The sequence below is a fragment of the Taurulus bubalis genome (genome assembly GCF_910589615.1).
Source record: "Taurulus bubalis genome assembly, chromosome: 2".
Classification (NCBI taxonomy): Eukaryota; Metazoa; Chordata; class Actinopteri; order Perciformes; family Cottidae; genus Taurulus; species Taurulus bubalis.
In genome coordinates this window covers 44,501,456-44,522,782 of record NC_136590.1, presented here as the reverse complement: position 1 = coordinate 44,522,782, position 21,327 = coordinate 44,501,456, and the positions used below count along the sequence as shown (strand labels likewise).

Sequence of the window (21,327 nt, the reverse complement as noted above, 5' to 3'; positions counted from 1 at the left end):
AACAAAGAGACATGTTAGAACAAGATATGAAAGGGGAAAGCTTCAAGCTGGAAATCACAAAGACTGAGCTACAACAGAAGAAAGAACTTGCAGAGAGTCAGCTTGATGAGATACAAAGAGAGAAAAGAATAATTGAAGAAGTGACCCTTCAACTTCAGACAGAGAGAGACACACTTCAGAACAACATGAACATGTTTATCTTACAACAAAAAGAACAAGAACTCAAGGAAGATGAGTTCAAAAGACAAACACAAGAACTGGAAACCAGTAAGAACATGGTAATGGCTGAAAGAGAGGAACTGGTTCTTTGGAGGAAGGATCTCAATAACAAGAAAGAAGAGGTTGAAGCTGCCATGAACATCATCAATGGAGAGAAAGAACAACTCCGTCAGATGAAGAGTAGTACTGACATGGACAGACACAGGTTGGAAACTGAAAAGGATAGACTGGAAGGAGAAAGGTTTGAACTGAAAATAAGAGAAGATCACCTCGAGAATAAAATTAAATCAATTGGAGCTCTGAAAGAAAAACTTCAACAAATGAATGAAAGGATGAGTAAGGACATGGAAAGAAAGATGGAAAGATTACAACAAAACAATGAAGGGACAGTAATGCTGTACTCTGTATTGGAACAAACGCTTGCAGCTCAAGATGATCAGAAGGAAAACATGGCTTGTTACACTGAGCTGATAGAGAGAGAAAAGGAAAGTCTGAGAAGTGTACTATCAGACATGGTCATCCAGAGAGAAGACATGGAAACCCAATGGAAGCAGAAGTTTGATTTGGACAAACAAGATGGTAACAAACTGAAGGCAGAGCTGAAGAAAAACAGAGATGATCTGGATAGAGAGAGTGAGGAGATGAACAAAGAGAAACTGGACTTGGATTTGATGAGGTCTGAGATCCTGAAACAAAGAGACATGTTAGAACAAGAGAAACAAGATATGAAAGGGGAAAGCTTCAAGCTGGCAATCACAAAGACTGAGCTACAACAGAAGAAGGAACTTGCAGAGAGTCAGCTTGATGAGATACAAAGAGAGAAAGGAAACATAGAAGAAGTGACCCTTCAACTTCAGACAGAGAGAGACACACTTCAGAACAACATGAACATGTTTATCTTACAACAAAAAGAACAAGAACTCAAGGAAGATGAGTTCAAAAGACAAACACAAGAACTGGAAACCAGCAAGAACATGGTACTGGCTGAAAGAGAGGAACTGGATATTTGGAGGAAGGATATCAATAACAAGAAAGAAGAGGTTGAAGCTGCCATGAACATCATCAATGGAGAGAAAGAACAACTCAGTCAGATGAAGAGTAGTACTGACATGGACAGACACAGGTTGGAAACTGTAAAAGATAGATTGGAAGGAGAAAGGTCTGAACTGAAAATAAGAGAAGATCACCTCGAGAATAAAATGAATTTAATTGAAACTCTGAGAGCAAAACTTCAACAGCTGAATGAAAGGATGAGTGGAGACATGGAAAAGAAGATGGAAAGATTACAACAAAACAATGAAGGGACAGTAATGCTGTACTCTGTATTGGAACAAACGCTTGCAGCTCAAGATGATCAGAAGGAAAACATGGCTTGTTACACTGAGCTGATAGAGAGAGAAAAGGAAAGTCTGAGAAGTCTAGTATCGGACATGGTCATCCAGAGAGAAGACATGGAAACCCAATGGAAGCAGAAGTTTGATTTGGACAAACAAGATGGTAACAAACTGAAGGCAGAGCTGAAGAAAGACAGAGATGATCTGGATAGAGAGAGTGAGATGATGAACAAAGAGAAGCTGGACTTGGATTTGATGAGGTCTGAGATCCTGAAACAAAGAGACATGTTAGAACAAGATATGAAAGGGGAAAGCTTCAAGCTGGAAATCACAAAGACTGAGCCACAACAGAAGAAAGAACTTGCAGAGAGTCAGCTTGATGAGATACAAAGAGAGAAAAGAATAATTGAAGAAGTGACCCTTCAACTTCAGACAGAGAGAGACAAACTTCAGAACAACATGAACATGTTTATCTTACAACAAAAAGAACAAGAACTCAAGGAAGATGAGTTCAAAAGACAAACACAAGAACTGGAAACCAGCAAGAACATGGTACTGGCTGAAAGAGAGGAACTGGTTCTTTGGAGGAAGGATCTCAATAACAAGAAAGAAGAGGTTGAAGCTGCCATGAACATCATCAATGGAGAGAAAGAACAACTCAGTCAGATGAAGAGTAGTACTGACATGGACAGACACAGGTTGGAAACTGAAAAAGATAGATTGGAAGGAGAAAGGTCTGAACTGAAAATAAGAGAAGATCACCTCGAGAATAAAATGAAATCAATTGAAACTCTGAGAGCAAAACTTCAACAGCTGAATGAAAGGATGAGTGAAGACATGGAAAAGAAGATGGAAAGATTACAACAAAACAATGAAGGGACAGTAATGCTGTACTCTGTATTGGAACAAACGCTTGCAGCTCAAGATGATCAGAAGGAAAACATGGCTTGTTACACTGAGCTGATAGAGAGAGAAAAGGAAAGTCTGAGAAGTCTAGCATCAGACATGGTCATCCAGAGAGAAGACATTGAAACCCAATGGAAGCAGAAGTTTGATTTGGACAAACAAGATGGTAACAAACTGAAGGCAGAGCTGAAGAAAGACAGAGATGATCTGGATAGAGAGAGTGAGATGATGAACAAAGAGAAGCTGGACTTGGATTTGATGAGATCTGAGATCCTGAAACAAAGAGCCATGTTAGAACAAGATATGAAAGGGGAAAGCTTCAAACTGGAAATCACAAAGACTGAGCTACAACAGAAGAAAGAACTTGCAGAGAGTCAGCTTGATGAGATACAAAGAGAGAAAAGAATAATTGAAGAAGTGACCCTTCAACTTCAGACAGAGAGAGACACACTTCAGAACAACATGAACATGTTTATCTTACAACAAAAAGAACAAGAACTCAAGGAAGATGAGTGCAAAAGACAAACACAAGAACTGGAAACCAGCAAGAACATGGTACTGGCTGAAAGAGAGGAACTGGATATTTGGAGGAAGGATCTCAATAACAAGAAAGAAGAGGTTGAAGCTGCCATGAACATCATCAATGGAGAGAAAGAACAACTCAGTCAGATGAAGAGTAGTACTGACATGGACAGACACAGGTTGGAAACTGAAAAGGATAGACTGGAAGGAGAAAGGTTTGAACTGAAAATAAGAGAAGATCACCTCGAGAATAAAATGAAATCAATTGGAGCTCTGAAAGAAAAACTTCAACAAATGAATGAAAGGATGACTAAGGACATGGAAAGAAAGATGGAAAGATTACAACAAAACAATGAAGGGACAGTAATGCTGTACTCTGTATTGGAACAAATGCTTGCAGCTCAAGATGATCAGAAGGAAAACATGGCTTGTTACACTGAGCTGATAGAGAGAGAAAAGGAAAGTCTGAGAAGTGTACTATCAGACATGGTCATCCAGAGAGAAGACATGGAAACCCAATGGAAGCAGAAGTTTGATTTGGACAAACAAGATGGTAGCAAACTGAAGGCAGAGCTGAAGAAAGACAGAGATGATCTGGACAGAGAGAGTGAGATGATGAACAAAGAGAAGCTGGACTTGGATTTGATGAGATCTGAGTTCCTGAAACAAAGAGACATGTTAGAACAAGAGAAACAAGATATGAAAGGGGAAAGCTTCAAGCTGGCAATCACAAAGACTGAGCTACAACAGAAGAAGGAACTTGCAGAGAGTCAGCTTGATGAGATACAAAGAGAGAAAGGAATAATTGAAGAAGTGACCCTTCAACTTCAGACAGAGAGAGACACACTTCAGAACAACATGAACATGTTTATCTTACAACAAAAAGAACAAGAACTCAAGGAAGATGAGTTCAAAAGACAAACACAAGAACTGGAAACCAGCAAGAACATGGTAATGGCTGAAAGAGAGGAACTGGTTCTTTGGAGGAAGGATCTGAATAACAAGAAAGAAGAGGTTGAAGCTGCCATGAACACCATCAATGGAGAGAAAGAACAACTCCGTCAGATGAAGAGTAGTACTGACATGGACAGACACAGGTTGGAAACTGAAAAAGATAGATTGGAAGGAGAAAGGTCTGAACTGAAAATAAGAGAAGATCACCTCGAGAATAAAACGAATTTAATTGAAACTCTGAGAGCAAAACTTCAACAGCTGAATGAAAGGATGAGTGAAGACATGGAAAAGAAGATGGAAAGATTACAACAAAACAATGAAGGGACAGTAATGCTGTACTCTGTATTGGAACAAACGCTTGCAGCTCAAGATGATCAGAAGGAAAACATGGCTTGTTACACTGAGCTGATAGAGAGAGAAAAGGAAAGTCTGAGAAGTCTAGTATCAGACATGGCCATCCAGAGAGAAGACATGGAAACCCAATGGAAGCAGAAGTTTGATTTGGACAAACAAGATGGTAACAAACTGAAGGCAGAGCTGAAGAAAGACAGAGATGATCTGGATAGAGAGAGTGAGATGATGAACAAAGAGAAGCTGGACTTGGATTTGATGAGGTCTGAGATCCTGAAACAAAGAGACATGCTAGAACAAGATATGAAAGGGGAAAGCTTCAAGCTGGAAATCACAAAGACTGAGCTACAACAGAAGAAGGAACTTGCAGAGAGTCAGCTTTATGAGATACAAAGAGAGAAAGGAAACATAGAAGAAGTGACCCTTCAACTTCAGACAGAGAGAGACACACTTCAGAACAACATGAACATGTTTATCTTACAACAAAAAGAACAAGAACTCAAGGAAGATGAGTTCAAAAGACAAACACAAGAACTGGAAACCAGCAAGAACATGGTACTGGCTGAAAGAGAGGAACTGGATATTTGGAGGAAGGATCTCAATAACAAGAAAGAAGAGGTTGAAGCTGCCATGAACACCATCAATGGAGAGAAAGAACAACTCAGTCAGATGAAGAGTAGTACTGACATGGACAGACACAGGTTGGAAACTGAAAAAGATAGATTGGATGGAGAAAGGTCTGAACTGAAAATAAGAGAAGATCACCTCCTGAATAAAATGAAATCAATTGAAACTCTGAGATTAAAACTTCAACAGCTGAATGAAAGGATGAGTAAGGACATGGAAAGGAAGATGGAAAGATTACAACAAAACAATGAAGGGACAGTAATGCTGTACTCTGTATTGGAACAAACGCTTGCAGCTCAAGATGATCAGAAGGAAAACATGGCTTGTTACACTGAGCTGATAGAGAGAGAAAAGGAAAGTCTGAGAAGTGTACTATCAGACATGGCCATCCAGAGAGAAGACATGGAAACCCAATGGAAGCAGAAGTTTGATTTGGACAAACAAGATGGTAACAAACTGAAGGCAGAGCTGAAGAAAGACAGAGATGATCTGGATAGAGAGAGTGAGATGATGAACAAAGAGAAACTGGACTTGGATTTGATGAGGTCTGAGATCCTGAAACAAAGAGACATGTTAGAACAAGAGAAACAAGATATGAAAGGGGAAAGCTTCAAGCTGGAAATCACAAAGACTGAGCTACAACAGAAGAAGGAACTTGCAGAGAGTCAGCTTGATGAGATACAAAGAGAGAAAAGAATAATTGAAGAAGTGACCCTTCAACTTCAGACAGAGAGAGACACACTTCAGAACAACATGAACATGTTTATCTTACAACAAAAAGAACAAGACCTCAAGGAAGATGAGTTCAAAAGACAAACTCAAGAACTGGAAGACTTCACTAAGAATATGAATACATCAGGGCCGACATCTGGCAACATGCTTCCTTTTGACCGTTTGCAGAAACAGAAGAAACAAATGGTGACATTGAAGTTTGACAAGGAAGTACAAACTGAGATTGTAAAAGAATGGCTCCAGGAGAAAGATGTCGAGGAACAGTATTTGAATAAGCCTCTAGAATGTATCCGTGAAAAGGCTGTTCTTAAGTTTGATGTTGCAATCCAGACTGAAATACTTGAACATCAGTGGAAGTTAGAGGGAGATACACATCATTTTGGAAGAAAAGGTAAATACTTGAAAACTGAGAGGGAAGGTCTGCTGATGCACTTCAAGAATGAAGTGAAAAATGAACAGAAACAGAAACTTGCAACAACGTTTGAGTCAGTTTCAGATCAAGATGATTTTACAGACTTGAAAATCTCAAAAAGAGATAGTTTGCGACAGATCTGGAAGGACACACAAATTGACCGGAAAGAGATTGATCAGTTGAAACGCATCAGTCATGAGATGAGAATCCACCTCGAGAAAAGATTAAAGGTGATCAGTCACTTTGTTAAGATAACTAGGTCACAGAATGAAAAGGAACCATTGGAGAAGAAACTGAAAAAAGGACAAAGTAAGGACATGACTTCCCAGAGTGAGCGTGCGAAAGGCTTCACAACACTCGATGAAAAATACACAGAGCTCCAACAATTTGAGGATCAGATGCTCCGTGAGATTGAGGAACTCTGTGTCAAAGACAAAGTATCAAGGACAGTGACAACTAGTGACAAAGCAAATCAAACTTCCCAGGTCGAGTTGATCAAAGGGAATGCAACAGTGCAGGTAACAGAACATGCTAGTGCCAAAACATATCAAGGGCAGATGAAGGTAGAAGAAACTGAGGCAGTTCCAGAGATGTCCAGTGGACTTCTGTGTCAGCTCCAGCATTACTGCTACCGATGCTGCTGCCACTGCTGTGCATGCTGCAAGCCAGTCTTCCAAGAGGACAAATGAGAGACATTTCCTAACATTTGAAACACAGTATCAGTCAATGTGTATCACATCAAGAATGAACAGATACCAATTTAAATTACCATCCTGATGTCAGGTTTTTAATATGTCACAATGATGCAGGATTGTCATAATCTTAACAATATATTGTGCATAGTATGCCTTTAAGGGGAATTAAACACTTGTTTAAACCCCCATGGGCACTAACATGGTAACTCAAAATGTCAAAGTATTTCTGCAGATTAAAGTGCAACATGTGTGAGCCTTGTGTGTCTTGAAAAAAAAAAAAAAAAAAAAATATATATATATATATATATATATATATATATATATATATATATATATATATATATAAATATATATATATATATATATATATATATATATATATATATATATATATATATATATATATATTGTACTGGTTACTGCACCAGGTTTGTTTGCATATGCAAAACATTGTCATTTGTTGGTGAGCAAAATACGATTTAATAGTGCACTTAAACCTTTTTTAAGATTGAATACTTCAATCTATTAAACTTAATTTACAGTGTATAATATTGAAGAACTAACCATGTGTGACAGCCTTCTTTTGGTTGTTTCTGCTGCTAGATTGCTTTTCTTGATCCGCTTTGACAATATTCATTCATTTACCATTGTATTTAGGAAAACTAAATAAATCATTCACAAATAAAATAAAGAAATAAAATAAAAATGAGTTCTACGTGTATACAATCAATTTAAGGCAAATACAATTGTGCACACCTTTACATAATTTTTCTGCATCCATATTGATTTACTTATATTAAGCTGCTTGTTATTAAAATACTATTATACTATTGTGTACTTTTATTTTTTTACCATTTGCTACAAAGCTAGTGAACTTACATATATTGAAATACAAGAATACGATATGATGAGATACAATGTTTGATTTAATATATCTGTTAACCATGCGTCTGCTATACAGCCTTTATTATTGCAGTGTGCACTGTTTCCCATATACATCAATACCTTTACTATTATGTGTGTAACATAGACATCGTCCATGTGGATCATGGGTCGGCAACTCACGGCTCCTTGAGGCTTTGACAAAAAATAAATAAATACATTTAAAAAAATATTACATTTTGTACCCAGTCGACAATCTTTCAAAGAGAGCACCTCTTATCTCGCAGTTTGAGGTTTAAGGATTAAATAAAATGTGCGTCACATCCTATCACGTCGCAGTCAAGCCTCTTTCCCCGCAGGTGGCTCATCATGATTCACAGAGCCCTCAATAAACTGTCCATGGATAAATAAAACTAAAGAAAAAAGTCACGGAGAAAAATAGAGTTTAATTCTGCATGGACGTAATTAACCCATTCACATACTGATGACAGGACTTACTAACCCATTCACATACTGATGACAGGACTAACTAACCCATTCACACACTGATGACAGGGCTAACTAACCCATTCACAAACTGATGACAGGAGTAACTAACCCATTCACACACTGATGACAGGGCTAACTAACCCATTCACACACTGATGACAGGAGTAACTAACCCATTCACACACTGATGACAGGACTAACACATTCACACATTGATGACAGGCCTAACCCATTCACACACTGATGACAGGACTAACCCATTCACACACTGATGACAGGGCTAACTCACCCATTCACACACTGATGACAGGGCTAACTCACCCATTCACACACTGATGACAGGGCTAACTCACCCATTCACACATTGATGACAGGACTAACCCATTCACACATTGATGACAGGACTAACCCATTCACACACTGATGACAGGGCTAACGAACCCATTCACACACTGATGACAGGGCTAACCCATTCACATATTGATGACAGGACTAAGCCATTCACATATTGATGACAGGGCTAACCCATTCACACACTGATGACTAACTAACCCATTCACACACTGATGACAGGGATAACTCACCCATTCACACACTGATGACAGGGCTAACTAACCCATTCACACACTGATGACAGGGCTAACCCATTCACATATTGATGACAGGACTAACCCATTCACATATTGATGACAGGGCTAACCCATTCACATATTGATGACAGGGCTAACTCACCCATTCACACACTGATGACAGGGCTAACTAACCCATTCACACACTGATGACAGGGCTAACCCATTCACATATTGATGACAGGACTAACCCATTCACATATTGATGACAGGGCTAACCCATTCAAACACTGATGACAGGGCTAACCCATGCACACACTGATGACAGGACTAACCCATTCACACACTGATGACAAGGTTAACTCACTTATTCACACACTGATGACAGGACTAACCCATTCACATATTGATGACAGGACTAACCCATTCACACACTGATGACAGGGCTAACTAACCCATTCACACACTGATGACAGGGCTAACCCATTCACATATTGATGACAGGACTAACCCATTCACATATTGATGACAGGGCTAACCCATTCAAACACTGATGACAGGGCTAACCTATGCACACACTGATGACAAGGCTAACTCACTTATTCACACACTGATGACAGGACTAACCCATTCATACACTGATGACAAGGCTAACTCACCCATTCACACACTGATGACAGGGCTAACTCACCCATTCACACACTGATGACAGGACTAACTCACCCATTCACACACTGATGACAGGACTAACTCACCCATTCACACACTGATGACAGGACTAACTCACCCATTCACACACTGATGACATGACTAACTCACCCATTCACACACTGATGACATGACTAACTCACCCATTCACACACACTGATGACAGGACTAACTAACCCATTCACACACACTGATGACAGGACTAACACATTCACACACTGATGACAGGACTAACCCATTCACACACTGATGACAGGACTAACCCATTCACACACTGATGACAGGACTAACCCATTCACACACTGATGACCTGGACTAACCCATTCACACACTGATGACAGGACTAACTCACCCATTCACACACTGATGACATGACTAACTCACCCATTCACACACTGATGACAGGACTAACTCACCCATTCACACACTGATGACATGACTAACTCACCCATTCACACACTGATGACATGACTAACTCACCCATTCACACACACTGATGACAGGACTAACTAACCCATTCACACACACTGATGACAGGACTAACACATTCACACACTGATGACAGGACTAACCCATTCACACACTGATGACAGGACTAACCCATTCACACACTGATGACAGGACTAACCCATTCACACACTGATGACCTGGACTAACCCATTCACACACTGATGAGCACCTTACAGTGGAGGGGTGAAAGAAGTGAAGACACAAACATAAGGCTGTATTAAGACAGTTACAATGTGTATTGGATCAGTCTTTCCACATTACATTCATAGACAAATTGAAATAAATTGAAACCATATACAATTCTTTCAACCATTATGAATTTCCTTAATTGGAGACTATCAGTGAAGGAGGTTCAGGGTACATGAAAGGATGAGGAAAAATAACAAAAACAATTTCAAAAGAGCAGATGTGATAGGAGCCCTGTGAGCACAGGAAGCAGGCTGTCTGCACCAGCTCCTTATGCACTACCAGTGACTCATCAGCATAGCACCAATACAATGTTGGGTGCATATTCATGTACAGTATAAAACCCAGTATTGCAAATCTTAACGGTTTTAACATTTAATGATGTGCAGCAATTAATAATAGATGGTAGGAACTGGAAATAATGAAAAGACATATTGCAGGTCATTGCACTCAAACACTAAATCTGACAATGGACCATGTTCATGATACACACAGCTCGTGGATGACTGTCCAGCTCAGACAAGTGTGAGAAGCAGCAGTGATGTACAAAGAGATGACAGATACACAATAAACCAGGAGGGCATTCAAACAGGTTACGTCTCAATGGTGGGTTCTGATCCGAGGAAAGACTACTTTCATAGAAAGTCTACAAAGATACGTTATAATAAAAGGTATGAGTGAATTGGAAATATTACAGTGGTAGCTTTGAATGCTAAGAAGGGATGATACTTCAAATATGAACATGTGCTCTGAAAGCACTGTGAATTTATTTGTTTGGTGCCATTTCTTTTCAGAAATAGTGCCGATGCAACACCTGAGTTTCAGGACAGATGCAATACTTTAACGTTGAGGGTTTCTACTTTTTTTTTTTCCTCATAATTTATGTAATACAAATACATTGTTTGTATCAGGATTAAGAATCGGACAGTTGGTATCTCTCAGTTTGGGAAACTCTGTGTCAGATTTCCATGAGATGTTTAAAAAAATTAAAAAAAAAGCACCAAAACCAATCCAGGAAGCTTTCAGCTACATTATGAACACGGTCCATCTGAGAAATATGAGGTCTGCTTCCAATCATTAAGTGCTTATTAAGTCTCGTAAATCACATGGATGGTGTGTATATTGCTGATCAAGACAGATACAAAATGTGTTGGAATAAAAATAAAACTTTTAAAAATAACATACACCTTGTGCATTAAGGTATTCCCAATTCCCATTAATTGACGCATCACACCTGACATGTCTGTTCACAGAGATCAATTTCTGAGATGAAAGCAAACTAACAAACAAGTGATTTGTTTTCATTGCAAACAGTTTACAAAAGGACAATTCATGCTTAGTCAACGCGGCTCGTTACGCGTTATCAATTCATCCGTCGTTCCTGATGCATGTCGAGCGTCGTAATAAGACACGCGAAAGCTCATGCTCTCACAGACTCACTGACTGAACTGATGATCCAGTTTGGATTTTATGACGCCCTTTTCTCAACAAAAAAACACGAGGAAAAAAATATCCACACACACACACACACCTAAGAGAAAAACACACAACAAACTGCCCCGCTGCTTCCTCCCTCAGATACCAACCTATCTATCACCGGTGGTAACAGCTAGCTCTGAAGAAGAGCATCATGGAGGAACTGTATGGCTTCCGTAAAGAGCATAAAAACAGTGTATTAAAACGATTGGTGGTTTACAGTCTGAAAAAGCAGCAGGAGTTGTTTATAGGCCATCCAAAGGTGCTACAGGCATTGTGTTGTTGAGTTGTGCTGATGACTATGTGAAGTCCGGTTTGATACAGTATAGCCAGTGTGGCCAGGCTTTGTCCGTGGTGTAGTGAACAATATGTCCACCAGCTGAGGCACTTAGATCCTGATGGACTAAAACCTCATTGGAGATGGAGGTTCTGCTCATTTTATACCTGCAAGGATGTGGCTCAGGTGTTCATATCTCCTGTGTTTTTGTGTGTGTGTGGCAGAGATGCTATCACTCTCTTATGCTAGCAGAATAGGAGAACTGGGGGAAATGTGCTTGTTGGCTGGGATCCTCGCAGTCCAGACTGTTATCTGTAAGAAGAGCAGAAGTCAGTGGTCACATTCCAGTCCCAGACTGTGATCATGGACTCTGGTGGATCAGGCACTGACACAGGGTCGCTGTCCAGTCAGAGGACACTTACATTTGTCTGGAGGAGTGAGCGTGATAGTCTGTGCTGTGAACTCATCATCAAAGTACCGGGTGTCTGTCTCTGAAGTCACTTGTGGTCTGAAGAGTGGGGTGAGCTGATGATGAAGGGGAGAAGTTTAGTAAAATGCCCTTTGATTGGACAAACACTGGATTTATGACTAAATGTAGGCACTGTTTAACATACTGTCTGTGTGCTTTGTTCATATCTGAAGAATATCAATTATATCCACTAGGGGCGGAGCAGGGTTGTATCATTCCTGACCGACAGCGAGATATCAATATAAAAATAGCTAAACTCAACAGGGTTTCTATGTTGGTAATGTTAAGAATACAAGTTCTATTAGTTTCTCTTTCCACCATTGTTGTTTTTTGCCGTCTCTGGAATTCAGGATACTCAGGGTTTCCATCATGCAAGTATAGAAAGATGAATACACTCTTTCTTAGTTGCAGTAAGACATTATAGGAGAAGTGCATTTTAGAGTTTAGGTTTTCATAAAGCAAGCTACAGAGAACAACATTTATTAAAGCCTAATAAAAGTGTCTGATATCACCCCATATGACTAGAAGCAAGCCTAGCTTTCACTTCCTTAGTCTCACAATGTCTTACCTTCCTCTGCACCACATCCTGCCAGTTGATGGTGATGAAAAATTTGTGACTCATTACTTCTTTGGCATCGTTGGAACCTCCACCCAACCTGTCAGTCCAAACACGATCATGTAAGAATTAAGATGGCATTCCCATCACACACACACACACACACACACACACCCCCCCACACACACACACACACACACACACACACACAGTACCTCTGTTTGGGGTCCTTCTTGAGCAGGCCGGCCAGCAGGGACTTGGCCTCAGGCGACAGGTTCCTGGGGAAGCGGATCTCCTCCATGAGTATGAGCTCAAACAAGCGCTCATGGTCCTGGTTGTAGAAAGGCAGACGGCCGCACATCATCTCGTACATGACGACCCCCAGACCCCACCAGTCCACTGCCCGGCCGTAGTCGTTATCCTCTAGGACCTGAGAAACAGACATTTGTCTGAGTGAGATAATACAATCCCCTCTTGCTGCACCTCTTGTGAGAAGAGGAGAGGCCAAGCTATGGATAATATTGTACATGAGACAAACATGGACATATTTAAATCATGTTCTCCCAACTAGACAAGTTATATTTATTTAGTATAGAGCAATGATGAGAGAGAACAGACTTGTTATCAAGGATCTTGAGTGTACATTTACACAATGACTGTGACCAGTTTGTTATACAGTAAGTTATATGGGAAACAACCATAGAACGCATACATGTCTTAGCTGCCTCTGTTAAGGCCTTTTTCACCTGAGATTTAAATGATAATTTGGAATCAAAAAAGTACTCCAAGATACTTTTATTCAGGTACAACCTGAAGCCTCTCCCGAGATACAAAAACATCCGGCTCTGTTTTGGTAAAAACCATTAGATACTGTTTCGGATACATTAAGTTGTAAACAGCAATGCTTTAACCATGCAGTTACATAAACCATGGAGTTAGTGGCTTCATTTCCAACGTAAGTAAGTTACAGTGCATACATTTGGATATTGGTATCAGGACATGATGATGGCAGATCATTGATATATAAGGAAAGTAGCAATGGGCCCAGGACAGATCCTTGTGGGATGCCTGTGCAGTAGATTGATTGTTCTGTATTTAGACATACTGTGATCTATTTAGCAAAGACGATTCAATTCATTTAAGTGTACCTGAGGAGAAATTGTAGCTGGGCAACTTAGACAAAAGAAAACTATGATTAACAGTGTCAATTGCCTTCTTGAGATCAATAAAAATTCGATTTGTTCCTGTGAAGTGGCTGTTTTAGTAGAATAATTGCATTGGATGAAGAGCAAAATGGCTGGTATTCAAATGGAAGATAATTTGCTCAGCTACCAACTTCTCTGCAACCTTTGATACTGTTGGCAGGATACTGATGGGTCTGTAACTAGAGGTAGAAAGAGGGTCTCCCTCTTTAAATACTGGAACAACAGCAGCCGACATCCAAACACTGAGAAAACATGCTCTGAGAGATTGAGTGGTCTTCTTGTGCGTAAAATAAACATCCCACCAGTCAGGTCCAACACCAGACCCCGTATGTATAAAGCAGAGTAGAACTGTGGTCTATAGCACATCAAAATTATAAAAAATAGCACGCACACACACGTGTACTACCCAGTCAGTTTCAGTATCTTACCTCAGGTGCCAGATATTCAGGAGTCCCACAGAAGGTTTTCATGGTAGCGTCAGGGGTGATGCCCTCCTTACAGAGGCCAAAATCTGTGATTTTGATGTGGCCGTCTTTATCCAGCATCAGATTCTCCAGCTGAGAGAGAGTAAATGACAAACACATCAGATGGGCCTCTTTCATGGCTACGACAGCTTTTGAGCTGAGAATTAATTAGTTTTTTTATCAAACTAATGGGGCCACTGAATAGTCAGGAATTCCTGCTGAGATTTGCTGCTAAGTTAAAGTTCACTTGAAGAGTGATTTATTGTAAGCCAACTCAGGGCTTCCTCCAAGAGCCATGTTTCAGCAATTAGTGACACCTGCTGGCCAATGGCACCAAATCAGTGGCCAATAACCAGTTGGAAAAATGAGCACATCGTTGGTCGTTGACTGAGTTCTGCCACATCAATAAGCAGCTCAGCGCTGCATTTTATCCCCAAATGTGTGTTGTAACTGAAGACTTCTTCCATCAGGCAAACATTTTCTGCTGGAGAAAGAAAGAGAGCTGAGCACTCGATGAGCCATGTTTTTTAGTTTGATAAAAAGTCTTAATTTGCCCCAAAATACATGGTAACTTAGTGAGGCTTAAGATTCATTTAGCTTGATCTGAGCCAAAGTCTATCTGTGGTCTGTATTCTTAGTGCTGGTTGATGAAATCATATTGATATGAAGAATATTTAAACGGTGCACATCAGGGTTTTGAAGGGGTGGCCAGACAGAAACTAATCTTAGGAATAATATTTGTAATATTTGTTACTCCCATTTCATCTATTGGTTCTTTCTGTTTGGAAAATATTGACCCAAATTAATTCCAATACTTGTGTTTATTGTATGTATCTGTTCAGCAAAGTCTTGGGAAAAAAATGTATATCTGCAAAAAAAAAAAAAAAAAAAACAGTTTTAAAAGATATTTTGATCAAAACTATGAACATCCAGCACGATATGAGCAAGATTTCCCAAAAATGCCTCCTCAAACTGTATTATGGAGCCCTAACAACAGCCCACATACTAAGACGACAGCTTTTTGGAAAGATTAGGACCTAAAGAATCGGAAAAATCATAGCAGTAGCGCTAGCTAGCAGTAGCGCTGCTCCTAGATTGCTAGAACGGGACACTCACCGGAGGTAGGAGCGGCTTGTAACCCGACTTTTACGGTACTTTCACGGTACTTTCAACAGATATTTTGGGTTACCTGTCAAGAGTTATTGTTCAACTACATTTGATGGAACAAAGGAGCACTCTGCGTTGTTATACAAGGGAAATAACTAGATGTGGACATACAATGCGCTCCAGACACCACTCAGGCTGTATTTCAGAAGCCATTTCTTAACTACATCAGAATTTAACAGTGAACGATTAACATTTCCAGAGAATTTCTACTGGAAATGTAACTTTGATTGAAGTATCAATAAAAACAAACTGCCGACAAATGCTTTTAAATGCTTGAATTATGGATTAAAAAGTAAAATCTAAAACCAGAATCCATCACATGGTATGAATATTGTATATTCACCTTCAGATCCCGGTAAACAACGTCGCGTGAATGGAGGTACTCGAGCGCCGACACAATCTCAGCCCCGTAGAAGCGCGCCCGATCCTCTGTGAACACTCGCTCCCGCGACAGGTGGAAGAAGAGCTGGAATGGAAAGGGCAGTGTTTGAATGTGCAAGGAAAGCTGTTGACGTCGAGTGACACTTAGTGCATCTCCATGAGGTCTCACCTCGCCTCCATTGGCGTATTCCATCACAAAACAGAGCCGATCGTGAGTTTGGAAAGCGTACTTCAGTGTCTGCAGGAAGGAAATGATCACAAGTTACAGCAGGCGAGTTTCCCAGAAATCCCCTAAGTGATGAGTGAACTCTGGTTGTGTGACTGAGGATTGAACATAGCAAATGTTGAGACATTCCACTACAGTGGTTCTGATTTGAGAACCACTGTAAATGACACGTCCAACAGTGAGGCTGTACTTCCACTGCTTTCACCTAAAAGCTAACAATGACAAGAACACTGTTCAGCAGGTCAATTTAAATTCAATATATTTGTATAGCCCCAAATTCCCGGGACCTCACATCGAAAAAGGAAAACCTTCCCACTCTTTTGGTTTAGCATTCTAGCATTTACTAATTAGCACTGGATACGTAACCCACAATGGGTTTTGCAGGTATTTAATCATTGTAGTATTGGACAAACTAAGATTTTACTGCGTTAATTTCGCAGTATCGTGATGCTATCGTATTGGGACTCAAGTATCGTGATACTACCAGGTGGCTCCTTCAAGTGTTCTTACCGTGAGGAAGGGGTGTCGTGTGTTTTGTAACACTCTGCTCTCTGTAACTGTATGGGCCACTTCATCCTGCCAACCAACACATTATTATCAGAAACACCGAAAACATGCAGTATAAAAAAACAACGCTTGACTATCTAGTTTGATATGATCTTTGAATCTGACGACAGCAAAGTTTAAACAGTAGTCTCTTATTCTGAAAGCCATTATTTCCATTCCAACACCCGGGGTTGTATGTGCACTGACAACCTCCGAGTAACAACTGTGGGTGAGGTGGAACCCTGAAAGTGGGAGTTCTGCAGTACAACGCACTTTAAGGCAGAACTGAACCTGAAAAGAAGAAAGTAGAGCAGCCAAGAAACAAGAGTGAGGTTCAGGAGGAAGACAAGGACAGACAGGCCTTCCTTAATGTTCGAGAGTATCCATGTTTGGGAAAAATAAATACATGCATTACTTCAAATTCCAAGGCACGGATAATTAAGGAGGTGTTGTAGACAACCGTTGCCCCTAACTCAGGGGTGAGGAACCTTTCCTGTCCAAAGAGACATTTTGCCATTTTTTCCACAAAAAAAAAAAAAGTTTCTTGAGCCACAAAAGCTATTTGATATCACAGCTTCTGAAGTTTTATGTATATACACAAACAACTATAGTTTGTTGTATTTATGAAATTATAAAACAAGAATAAAGACAATTTTTGACATTGTATTGCTATTTTACCCGTTTATAACTATCAAAATCTTATGAAGAGGAGACAAAAAATAGTCATGTGTCGACTACATTGAGGTCAATTAAAAACAACTGTGCGGACCTTGAATACTGTCTATAAATGTGGCTCATGTGGTAGCGTGTTCGAGGTAGGCAACCCGGCCTTAAAACATGCAACTCAACTGTAGTTCACGGGAAAAAGATTGTAGTACTACAACTACATAACATAATTGTTACTAATGACGTTGCAGATTGAGCTCACTAAAGATAATGATTAAAACAGAATAGATTACTATTTATTAAACTATCCAGCATCAGACTAGAAGTTAAGCTCCACTTGAACAGACGTTAAGTCAATTGGAGTACATTCATTGTGCTGATAATTCCTCTCTTTCACTCTGCACTTGAAGTAAACATCTGAATGCTGAAAAGCCTTTTTAGGCTGTTTCTTCTTCTACCTCTGCCAATTACCAACATTCCTCGTATAGCTGACCAAATATGTACTCATATGCATTACCCCAAATAGCACATAAAACAAGGAATAGTAATCATCAGTATTCATTATGCATCAACATTCATTATTACGAGTTATTCTCAGACAGATTTCTCTGGTTGTTGAGTGTAAAGAATGTTTGAACTTCTTTTTTAAACTTGATTAATGGACTAAATAATGGGGATCCGGGGGCAGTGGTTTAGTTTGGTGCATTCTGGGCCATCATTTTTATCCGAGCAAGGGCACCAATTGATGCACGAAAAGTATCGAATAAAACATTTTACCTTCAAAACGAATGCGATTTTTTCCCTTAACGGAAAAAAAACCGGAATAAAACTAACAAACTCTGGAGTTACCTTGGCTATGATGACCTCTTTGCGCAGTATTTTCATGGCATAATGAACTCCGGTGGCCCTCTCTTTGACCAGAATCACCTTCCCGAATGTCCCCTTCCCAAGAAGCTTCAGGTACTCAAAGTCACTCATTGTCTGTAATGTGTAGAAGGTGAGAACTCATTAGGGATCATGTTTTTAAATAATTCTGTTGACATATAAAAAAAAAAAAACAGATGAGCATTTAATACAAGTCACATATCTCTTCTACATTATCTGCACATTTTTTGGTAAGGTTCAGTTAAGATGTTGTCCGTATGTCCATCATACATTTAAAAAAATCCTTCAAACTGTCAAAAATAAAACCCCAGTGTTAAATGTCAGACTTTTAGAAAGACCAATGACATCTATGGAAAAATACATTGACAGCACCCATGTGACAATGTGAAAGAGTCTCTGGTAGTCTTGAGAATTATCAGCGGAATCTGCAGCTCATTATTCGTGCAATAAACTTGCATGCTGTTCAAAACTGAGAAACTCCAGTCTTTAAAATTCACATTTGTATTAGTATAGAGGGAAACTGTGTGCAAGACAAACGCTAGTCTGGGTCTGAAGAAATCATACCGTAGAAAACAATGTCAATAGAATATAGCACCCATCAAAATGTGTCCTTGTTTAGGTTACCAAATATCCTTGCAAGGACATTTTTTAACTTGTATTCATACAGTCTTTTGGATTTCATCAAACTTAAGCTTCTATGTTTCCAAACACGGATTGTCTCACCACTTTGGAGCGATTCTTGGACATGGACACCTCCATCTCCTCCAGGCTGCTTTCGCTGGGCGAGCCAAACAGATCCATTGGCTCCTCCTCCTCGTGTTCCCTCATCTTTAGACCGTTTGCCACCGACTGGATCGCCCGCATCCACTCCTCTCTGAACGGCAAAAATCCCAAATATCGTTTGGCATTATATCAAAACAGATACACCAAAGTTCAGAGTCTTTTCACAGACACTGAACCAAGCAACAGCGACCCTGTGTGTGACTTCAGAAAACACGCCAGCATCACAGCGGCAACCTCTAGCGTGACGTATAACGTAAACGATGTGCAGAAAATGGCAACTTTTCCGTCCTTTGTTATATGCCAGTACTTTACTTGGAGGGTAAGCGGTGGAACAACTGTCAGCCTCCGTAGCTTTCATACAGAACGAGGCGGAACAGGCTGTGTGAAAAACAGGCTTCCATAGTTTGACACAAGGCTTGTAAAAAACGTATTGTTAGTATAACATTTGACCATGTTCTTACCTCTCCTCATTGCTGTCCACGTGAAAGGTGCGTTCAATAACAGTTGTCCACTGTAGGCAACGAATGACAAATGTGTTGGGCCGGGGTCTTTCAGTCTTCATTAACTGGCACTCTGTGAAAAACACAATGAAGAACAATTGTTTTTCGTTTGTAGGTACAAGTGAAGCCCAATCTAAAGGTGGTTTTCTTTTGTAATGTTAAATAACTGTCAATATGTTTTGATGGCAATAAAAAACTAAAACAAAGATGGATGTTGACAGGAAACTACGATGCGTGTTAAACAATGAATTGTATGGAAGTCAAAACAGCCATCTAGCTTTGAAAAGCAGAAAGCACTGGTTGCAGAGGAAAACAATGATGGGTAAGCATCTGGAGGACTGACCTGCTACTGAAAAGTTGTTGAGTGGTGGTGAGATCTGGTCACTTAGATCAGGCTTCTCTTTGTAGCCGATGAAAGAACCGTCACTCTTCAAGATGAAATACCTCGGCCTCCATGTTTTGATATATTCACCTGAATCAAGTACATCCAATCAATAGGCACAGTGGCATTTTTAGATTAATCCTTTAGCTCCAAAGGGTTTCCTTTAAGAACACTTGTAGTGTATTTCCCTCGACCTTACATCATGCTCCTTACCTCGTTTGTGAAGCCAGCCCTCTCTGACTATATTCACTTCATTCATGGTGAGAGATGTCATTCAGAGAGGGTCAGGAACAGGAGGTTGGGTAGGGGAACAGTGGATTTATCTCTGGCCTGTTCAAGTCTCAGTAACAGCTCTCAAATCTGCACAGCACCTGCTGAATGAAACAAGCAAACAAAGAAAACAACATGTTCAAATACTTTCAAATAAGAAAACATTAAACAAAATAGAGTAGCGTAGACAGTCAACAGTCGTTACAGAGGTCAATTTAATTCACTTTATTTCCAGACCATTGTTTTATAAAGTTAAAGTTAAAAACACAATCTGTTGTGCGTCTAAAGTTTAACTTTATGTAATGAAGTACTTTTGAAGACTTTCATAACACGGTCCCTTTACCAAGTCAAGAGGGCAAGCTATACCATATGATGATGTTAAAACAGTAGCAGCAGGGCTGTAAATAACTAAACGATAATATTGTAATCACTACTAATGAATAGTATGGTTCTAATTATTATATTGTTCAGTTGTGTCATTCTGAATGCTACCATTAAAGTGACATCTGTAGATGACAAGCTGCTAACCTTTTCCAGAAAACAAGTGAATCAGATGACGTGAAACGAACTGGACACTATTCATTAACATCCCCGTGTTGCTGTAGGCAGAACTGAGTAAACAAAACGTAAAAGCACCTCTGCAAAAACTGTGACGTTGCCACATATCAATATCATTTTCCAGAAGCACATAGGACGTTAACGTGATGGCTCAGTTGGTTCCAAATCGCTCGCAAATCTGGTTCAATGTTTGATTTTACCAAATAAATCAGTGTTTAGCTTTTATAAGGTTGACAGCTAACGCTAGCATTAGTTAGCTAGCTAGCTAACGAGCTGTTAGCGCTTTAACGCTGACAGCTGTTAGCGGAATGCTAACAGTGATACATTAACTTTCAACGAACCATTTACGGGAGATTAAGTTAGGAAATGTAAATATACTAATTACTTAAACATCTGACAATGCATCTATATAAACTGAGC

The 21,327-nt window shown here is 39.8% G+C and overlaps 2 protein-coding genes across 2 annotated transcripts in view; one reads left to right on the top strand and one right to left on the bottom strand.

Moving 5' to 3' along the window:
• The window catches only part of LOC306754031 (uncharacterized protein), a gene marked incomplete at its 3' end in the record, with an annotated part of 46,510 nt that extends 35,147 nt beyond the window's left edge, over positions 1-11,363 (top strand). Inside the window, exon 5 of the mRNA XM_079237943.1 lies at positions 11,350-11,363. Coding sequence (XP_079094069.1) covers positions 11,350-11,363 — 14 coding nt within the window. The remainder of the gene's footprint in view (positions 1-11,349) is intronic.
• Positions 10,138-20,338, bottom strand: LOC306751025 (RAC-beta serine/threonine-protein kinase-like; the record flags this gene model as incomplete). The annotated part of the gene is made up of 13 exons (XM_079234534.1): positions 10,138-12,161; positions 12,272-12,374; positions 12,887-12,974; positions 13,090-13,304; positions 14,508-14,636; positions 16,054-16,176; positions 16,261-16,329; positions 16,828-16,893; positions 18,379-18,510; positions 19,138-19,288; positions 19,659-19,770; positions 20,041-20,169; positions 20,293-20,338. 13 exons carry the CDS (start codon positions 20,336-20,338, stop codon positions 12,082-12,084), a joined length of 1,443 nt encoding a protein of 480 aa, XP_079090660.1. The 3' UTR covers positions 10,138-12,081.
• Positions 20,339-21,327: the final 989 nt, after the last annotated feature.